The sequence below is a fragment of the Nicotiana attenuata genome, unplaced genomic scaffold, assembly GCF_001879085.1.
Source record: "Nicotiana attenuata strain UT unplaced genomic scaffold, NIATTr2, whole genome shotgun sequence".
NCBI classification, from domain to species: Eukaryota; Viridiplantae; Streptophyta; class Magnoliopsida; order Solanales; family Solanaceae; genus Nicotiana; species Nicotiana attenuata.
In genome coordinates, this window is record NW_017675086.1 from 6,725 (window position 1) to 15,813 (window position 9,089).

Genomic DNA, 9,089 nt, shown 5'->3' on the forward strand with positions numbered 1-9,089 from the left:
CATGTATTTCATTGTATTCACTGTCGTTTTTTTCATTGTATTTTAATGTACCCCGTTGTATTCTATATATTTCATTGTATTCACTGTCTCGCTATATGCCATGAATGTATTCATATATTTTTTTAATTAATATAATTTATGTGTTCAGATATATTATATAATTTCTCTGAAGATTGCTATCTTTTTGTGGTATTTTTCGGTTGAGAATCTTTTTTATAACTGGAAATACAAATTTTGTGTGTTATAATTGAGTTTGTTGAGTTATATTAGGGGTCTATTATGTTAATTGATTCACTTTCCGTTTAAAAACAGTGTAATCCCCTGTTTCACGCCGTGAATACAGTCGAATACAATAATCCGTCCAGCTGTAATCCCATGTTTCACACTATGAATACAGTCAAATACACTCGAATACAACAACTGATTAGCTTGACTTCCCTGATTCATGCCTATTTTTGCTACTGTATTCATGAATACAGTAGCTTAAATACATCTAATACATCTTATAACAACAGAAAACGTATCTACAATCCGTAATATAGCAAATGGTATCTATAGATAGCTAATTACCACTAAAAGATAGTGCTTTATGAAGATTTCTCTATATTTTATAGTTCATTCTGACCCATTAAGTAGCCCAAATACAACCCATGAAACACACCCAAAACAAAAAGGTATCTCAACCCAACTTATACAGAAATTTATTTAGTTGCTCCAATTTTACTCTTTTTTATATTTTGAATTTTATGTTTTTTTGTTTTTCTGCACCATCCACCCCCCTCCTTCCAAAATTGTATTTTCAATATTCTGTTTTTGTTTCTGCACCATCCACCCCCCTCCCACCCCACACCCCCTGCAAAACCCCCTCCCCTTAAAAAATAATTTTTTTACTTTTTTTTTTGTATTTTTAATTTTCTATTTTTTTTCACCACCCACCCACCCCACCCTGCCCTTCCCCCCCTCAAAATTTTTTTTTTTACTTTTCTTTTTCGTATTTTTAATTTTCTGTTCATTTTTTCTGCCCCACCCCACCACCCGCAAACCCCTAAAAAAATTTTACTTTTTTTTTAATTTTTAATTTTCTATTTTCTGTTTTTTTTTTCATTTTTCTATATCACCCACCTGCCCCAACCCCCCCACCCCCAATTTTTTTTTCAACTTAGACATTTTAAGGTAAAAAGTTATTTTTATGCAAGATGAGCATGGTTCTAAAATATGGGTCAAGTTGGGCGGATTGGGTTATGACCCATTGTTTAGCCCATCTTGACCCAACCCATCTTAGCCTAAGTACATTTTGGGCTGGGTTGGGCAATGACCCATTTATTGACCTAACCCATCTTGACCCGTCCAAATTCAGCCCAACCCGCCCATTTGCCATCCCTAACGGTAAGTTATTCTGACACAAGCACAAGTGACTCATTCTATAACTCAAACCTATGATCTATAAGTCAAAGTCAAACAGAGACTACTTGACTATTACTCAAAAGCTTGCTTTATTGACATCCACACTATCTAGATCCAATATTTTTATAAAGCTACTAGGTGAATTAAACTTGAACAAAATAATTCGGTGTCTGTATCTGATGAACAAATTTTAGTTTGCAAACAACAAAAATTAGAGCAGAATGGTGAAGAAATATTAACCTTGCAAATCAGAAAATGGTTATCTTATCCAGCACAAAAGAAAAAATACGAAGGGCAGCCCGGTGCACTAAGCTCCCGTTATATGTGGGGATCGAGAAAAAACTGGACCACGAGGATCTATTGTAAAAATAAAAAAATATATGACATGAAATCAAACATGGAGTAGTATCAATGAGAAAAGATGTGAGCCAAAGTTACAATAGGTAGATAACCAAAGTTCTACTTGTTTCTTGATCCACCCCAAATTGACTTCCAAAAAACAGGCCAATTCTTCTTAGCTTCATTCCAACCCAAGAGTGAACCTTCCCTATATGGATCCCAACTAGAGGAAACTATACCATAACTAACTCCCAATAAGGCAGTCCCAAAGAAAATAAATGACACAATAAAGGGTATCCAAGTTGGCACATCAATCTTTAATCCAACCTTAAGATAATAAAAGAAAGGAAAAAACAATAAACCAATGAACAAAGGGATACCAACTGAAAGTCCAATTCTGCTTATCATTCTATTAGTCACTATTTCTGGTATAACTCCTCCTTCTTGTTGCTCATCATCTTCATCTTCCTCTTCTTCTTCATATTCTTTTTTTGGTTTCTTGAATTTTTTGGTTTTCTTAGGTCCAAAACCTTTTGGAGAATTGAGAGTGGCAAAGAGAGGTGATAAATGAGATGGAGTTTTATGTAGTTGTTTGGATTTAGATAATGGGAATTGAAGGAAGTGTTTGTTTGAGGTTAATGGAGGTGGGAATTGTAAGGGGGACAGTGCTAGTCTTGGAAATGAACATGTTTCCATATTTTTTCTTCACTACCCTGCTCTTTACAATCTCTTCAGTTTTGACATTGTTCTAATTGGTTGGTGGTCATGCCTTTGTTCTACATTTTGAGAAAGCTTATCTATAGCTTCAACCATCTTGAAATTACTATATGGCCCCTGCCGTAAGTTGATTCCAAAATCTCAAAATTAAAGAGCTGTAAGCTTTGAAAGAAAATATTTACCGTTACACCTTATATACTCCATATCTATATCTATATATATATATATATATATATATATATATATATATATATATATCACTGAATTTGAATTAAAGAATATTTTTGAATTTATAGATAAAGTTTTTAAATTTGATGAAATTTATCTTTTTTTTTTGGTCAAGTTATCATACTTAATTCGATTAATGATCATGTGCAATCATGCTAGGAATTTTTGTTATCTTTTCTGATAATTTAAATACTAATGCGCATGTGAAAAAAAAACTATCCATATAACTATAAATCTCTTTCGCACTTAAAACCCTATAATTATAGTTCTTTAAAACAGTATAGCTAGATTTGAATAAATCGAATTTCTTTTAAAATAAATGTAACATACAGGGTACACGTCTATGGTTATCTAGATAACAAAAAAGAGTTTAAAAATCGAATAAAAGTTAACTTACATATATAATGAAGTAAACCTGCATGCTGGAAAAAGAAACATCACAAAAATCGGTCAATATTAAAAAAAAAAAAAATTTTTTTTTCCTTTTTGAAAAACGTTTGTTTGAAGAGTCAATTTGTATAAATAGACATCAAACAAATAACAAAATTTTGTCTATACATTTGCTATCATTAATTTTAATTTAGCACCTACTAGGAATTGAAGGGTATAAGCTGAAACCTCTTCATTTAGCTGCAGTCAAGCCAGCATTGCAAGGGTTTAATATTTTTTTGTTGAAGAATATCAGATTTGAATCACTAGATTATGTGAAATTATTTTTCTCAAATTCAACAAGAGAGGCATTGGTTTATAATTGATAGTTTCTATAGCAACTTTCAAGCGTAACAAAAAGTATATTAAAAAAAAAAACTGGTATGACACTATATATTTTTTTAAAATGTAAATAAATTATTTCAAAATGGGATTATTTTTAAAATATAATGTAATTTTCAAAATAAAAGGATAAGATATTTTTGAATTTTAATAGAGTTTTTAAATTATTATAATAGAAGTCATATCATAGATAAAATTAAGAAATTGAAATCTTATGGAATATTTACATAAATATCTGGCCAGATTTATTACTTTTTATAGCTAATATCCACAGATGATATACTGGCAACACATAATTATACACATATTATATATAAATTACACATTCTTCAAAATTTTTTAATTTAAGTGGTAAGGCGAGCACTTATTTTGGTTGATTAGAAAAGCCAAAAGAAAAATATGGAAGAATTTCAACTAAAGACTAAATATATAGATAAAGTTCTTATGTAGACAATTTCTATTTAAACTCATACTTTTATAGAGAAATAAATTAATTTTTTGTAAAAAAAAAAAAAAAAGACATAAAAAATAAGATAAAAGAAAATAAATATAGAAAAAATGTATGAAAAATCTAAAAACCAGAAATATGAGATAACAACGAATTTCTTCTTCTGTTTCATCTATGTTAAGTATAAAAAATTTGGAAGTTGATATCATCGATTTTAATTTTTTTTTTTCAACTCAAATACATAGATTATAAGACAAGGATATCTTAGAATATTTTTTTTAATTTACATTGTGTGTCATTTTTAAAAAATTACTATTACTAACAAACTGATATGATATCTGAATTTGAATATAAATGCAATTTAAGTAATTTGCATTGAGGTTAAGCCAAGTATGATGTCGAGAAAAAAGTACTTGGTAATTTCAAGACAATATATGCAATGTTATAATAACAGTCAACTAATTTAACTTGGCAGAAATGTGGATAGGCACATGGAATCGATATTGGCCATAAGAGTTTATTAGTGTTTATTTCTGAAGCCAACAAGGACGCGCATCATATTTCCTATTACCAATCAGAATGTAACAAAATTTCGATCAATTTCAAAAATGTCCCAATACCGCTCCCTCAGCACTACTGAAGTCTCCAGAGAATTGCAGTGAGAATCCGCTTTTGCGCACCCTTTCATTGTAAACCTTAATCTCTTTACTTTCTGTGCTCTTACTTTCTGTCCATTTCATTTCTTGTTGTTGCTGGCTACTTTGAGGTTTCATTGTTTAAACAAGGTTTTTGGGGCTCTTCTGTTCTTGGCGTTTCCCTAATTTTCAAGAGTATAACTTGTATTTTTTCACTTAATATTATAGGGTTTATCTGCTAGAGGTGTTAACAAAATCTAATGGTAGTTTCTGGGTTATGGAAGTTAGTGGCAGAGGCAGAAATTCGGATAAGAGAATTCAAAAAAATGCAAAAAAAATATTATACCAAGAAGCTTCCCTTAAGGATTTAACATTTTATATGTATACAAAGATATCTAGTGGAGGCAAAACAAAGTAAGTGATTTATTCCCATCTATCTAAGCCGTAGCGGGTAGAGTTACTCGATACCTATATTAGTATGAGGTAGCAGGTACCTAATAGAATAGTCGAGAATAGTTGAGGTGCGCGAGAGTTGGCCTGGACACCACCGTCATACAAAACGATTTGTTTTTACTCTACTTGTTTAGGTAGAATGTTGGGATGCAATTAAACCTCCTTCCTTACCTTTAGCTCCGCCACTTATGGAGGGGCTCGAACAAAACTGGGAATAAAGGGGTTAAATTTCTGGTTTAACTTTCAAGTTGCTAAATGGATCCTTTTTTACCACAACTTGATGGCTAACTGGGATAAATGGGAAGAATTAGTACAAAAATGAGAAAGCATAGAGCCTCCAAAGAAGTAAAATAAAATTCCACAGTGTGTTCCACGCTGTTAGAAAGCTTTCATAGGATAACTTCACAAATGGCATTCTTTTAAAAGAAAACGGGGAGCTCGGTGCACTAAGCTCCTGCTATGCTCTGGTCTAGGAAAGGACTAGACCACATTGGGTTTGATGTATGCAGCCTTACCTTATATTTCTAAAAGAGGTTATTTCCATGGCTTGAACGTGTGACCTACTGGTCACAAGATGGCAACTTTTACCGTTGCGCTAAAGCTCCTCTTCAAAGGGTGTTCTTTCTCAAAAAAAAAAAAAAAAAAATAATAATTCCCACATGGCGTAAAATTGACCCAGTTCCCTGAAGATAAAAGCCTCTCCAGAGTTGGGATTTTTCATTTTGGTAATCTTAAGTTATCTCTCAAAGTATTCGTAGACTAATGGGCTTGTAATTGTAGGTAGAAATGATTATAAAGGGCCTGCTGAGGAGATATGAAAGATGGAATCCAGTGCATCCTACATACGGAGCCTTCTGGGGCATGGGAATAGGTATTGGCTGTGGTGTGGGATGGGGTCCCGGATTTGGTCCTGAGGCAATTGGTTATGTTGGAGCTGGCTGTGGTATTGGATTCAGCGTTGGCTTCTCTCTGCTCGGCATTGGCATTGGCCTTCCTACCAATTACATCTATACAGTTCCTTACAATGGTAAAAATGACCAACTGTCATATGAATTGGACATTTTAAGTTTTCTGTTTCTTTTTACTTGTATTTGATTGATATCTGTTGTTTGAGAATTAGAACTGGTGTGATGAGTTCGTCCATTAATGCACTTATATATTATTTCATAGCCTTCACAGCTACCAGAAGTGGTGCTATAGATATGGCTCGATCCACTGGTATACTAAGAGAGAGTCGGTGTTACCTCGATTCAAACATTTCTGGCTTGCAAGAAAGGGCTCTGCGGACTTTTTCAAGCTTAAGGGTCAAAGAATCGTTAGGGAAGGTGGTAGATTTGTCTGAAATGGGGACCAAAATGTCCTTTCCCAATCAATGCATGGATCGTCTAAAACAAGGCATCAATGGCTTACTTCATCCCTGCAAAGGTATGATATGCCTCGCAAATGAAAGTAGTACCATCATATTGCAATTTAACCATGATTAGACTTTTCATGCCACTTTGTTCTAATTCCTAAAATTGTGTAATATTGATCTTAGATAAATGTTCTACTTCTTTAGAATTGAAACCTGGAGTAGATTTGTTATGTGTGATTAGCTTTAGAGGAAGAGCTGACTGAGGTAGTCAAGCTGATTTGTAAAGTTCTCACTTGGTAATTAATCAAATGGATAGTTACCAAAAAAAAGATGTAGGTCCTTTTGGGTTTTGCTGTTAGTCCGTTTCAAGTCTATTATTGTAAACTAATGGAGATAAGTTTGCCAATAGAGCACCAATTTTCCAAGCTGCTCTTTGGTATCAAGATAGATTAAATATTAATATATGATTGCGTGACGGAAAAAGGGATATTAGTTCATATTTTCATATTTGTGTGCAATTTGCAGCTAAAATCATATTTTCATTTTACGATCATTTCAATCATTTTTCACATTGACGCTCTCTCCTTCTATTTCATATTAATATGATTGAAGAAGTAACTGATTACATTCATTATTGGTAGATCATAAAACCACTTGTACATGACATTTTGGAGATGAAAGTGGGAAGAAACAACGCGTAGGAAAGATGATAGTGGGAAGGAAGGGGAGGGGAGGGGATGGAGGATTTGGTGGGATGTGGAACATGCCATAACTCCTACTTAGCAGGTACAAATCTTATTATAGCCTATTCATTTGCCAACCATCGGATTAAGATTGACCGCAGCAGACCATTTTTGTAAAGGAAACCGTAAAGATGTTTCCTTGGGATCGAAATAAGGACGTCTAGTGGCCCTATCCATCAATAATCCTGCTTGAGACAAGGTAATTGAATAGATCAACAGTGTTTTTTTTCTCCTTTTTTTGTGCTTGATGTCAAGTACATGCATGCATCTGACCATGATAACAACTATTGTTACCAAGTCTTAAAGAAAAACGTGTAGTTCTCACATTCGCTGAAGTTCATATGTATCCAACAATCTAAACTTTAGGTATTGAGAATACAGCAAGGTTCAGAGATGCTGCTGCTCCCCTTAGTAATAAATGGTCTCAATATACTCTTCGAAAGATGATAGAAAAAAATTTGAGCATCTAAAGGCTTTTGAACTTAAATCAGGTTCTTAGCAAGCCTGTTCAGAATACGAACTTATTTGGCCTTATATATGCTGAAATGTAACAATCCAGTGGCACTGGATTGTTACATTTCAGCATACTGGACCTGTGCCTTTCAGATTACTGGATACTGAATCACTAGTTATGCTCTATTGCCTGAGTATTTTGAGCATGAAATCCATTAAGGACAATTTGCTGTTTTGCCTAGCCTGGCCACTAGCTTTATAACTTCGAGAATTAGTTAGGGACCATGTAAGCATTGTACACTGATGCTAAGAAAAAGCCTGGAATCTTGGAACATTTCTTTTATGTTAGATGTCCTTATTGTTTAGTTTAAATTACCCACTGTCCTTTCATATATCAGTCTTACCTCAGGGCCTTCAGATCTACGTACCTCCTCTTAGCTTTTCTATGATTTATTTAGTCTGACTTTGATGAAATCTCCTTGATTGGTGATTGTTGAACGCGATTACTCTGTCCTACTGGTACCTCTTTTTTCCTTCTGGAACACTGAAACTGCAGTAGTCTTATTCAGAATCTTTCTGTGTTAAATTGTTAAAAGTTCTGCCCAGGGCTCTGGTCTAGTGGTAAGACAGCATGTGATATGTGGGTTAAGCATACGCCATGCGTTTGAACCTTGTCGCAGATAAAAGCCTGGAATTTAAGTATAGAAGGGTAGAGGAGCGGACCCATTATCCACCGAGTTTCGAACTGTGCTTGTAAATTTCTCTGTTATCAAACAAATGTTGTTGAAAGTTCTTGAACATGGAACCCATGGCTACATTTGGGTTTGTTTGTTTCCCTAAAACCAAGAAAATGTAAAAAATTTGGTTCTTGTTTCTATAATTTCTATGGGATGTTTTCATTGCTGATGCTTTCATTTGCTTTCAAATTAATATATAACATGCATTCATTTGTATAGGCTATCATTTAGAAGCCTTAACTTGTTGACTTGGCAAATAAGTGTTTTGGAATTAACTGTCAAATTGTACTAAAAAGTCAATAAATATAGAGAAGTGTATTCTTCAACGAATGTGCTGAATCTGGTCATCTTTCAGAGAAGGCATGTTGTAGATTTTTCTTGATCTCCTTCAGCTTGTCTATATATCCCTATGTTATCTGGATCCTTTACCTACCTTGGCCTACCGGCTACCAGTGCCAAGAAGATGTGATAATGGTATAGGTACTTTGTGTGGATCCTTCAAAACATAAACTTGACATACTCGTATTAGATACAAGTATCCTCTTTTACACACACTACCTGACACGTACCTATAAATGAATCCTTGTAACATATAGATGTATCCTCTTTCACAGTCCAGAGAACTTGAAAACTTCTCATCTGTCGCGTACTGACTTCTTGCAGGTTTAAAGGATTAACAGCATGGAGCGGAGCGCAATGTTTTCCTAGCACAGAGGGATCAATGTACAACTAATAGCATTGGCCTTTGTTTTTGCCTTCCCACAGAGTTCTGTTGACTTACTTGTTTAACCAATAGGGAAATCCCCC

General features: G+C 33.9%; 2 protein-coding genes across 2 annotated transcripts in view; one reads left to right on the top strand and one right to left on the bottom strand.

Moving 5' to 3' along the window:
* Positions 1-1,735: 1,735 nt before the first annotated feature.
* Positions 1,736-2,515, bottom strand: LOC109219636 (protein PAM68, chloroplastic). Its single transcript, XM_019384109.1, has one exon. The coding sequence runs from the start codon at positions 2,437-2,439 to the stop codon at positions 1,864-1,866; it is 576 nt and encodes a 191-aa protein (XP_019239654.1). The 5' UTR covers positions 2,440-2,515; the 3' UTR covers positions 1,736-1,863.
* A 1,935-nt stretch (positions 2,516-4,450) lies between these two features.
* LOC109219637 (cadmium-induced protein AS8) overlaps positions 4,451-9,089 on the top strand; it is a 4,990-nt gene continuing 351 nt past the window's right edge. Inside the window, exons 1-4 of the mRNA XM_019384110.1 lie at positions 4,451-4,596; positions 5,776-6,022; positions 6,166-6,420; positions 8,946-9,005. Coding sequence (XP_019239655.1) covers positions 5,782-6,022; positions 6,166-6,420; positions 8,946-8,959 — 510 coding nt within the window. The 5' untranslated portion in view covers positions 4,451-4,596; positions 5,776-5,781 and the 3' untranslated portion in view covers positions 8,960-9,005. The remainder of the gene's footprint in view (positions 4,597-5,775; positions 6,023-6,165; positions 6,421-8,945; positions 9,006-9,089) is intronic.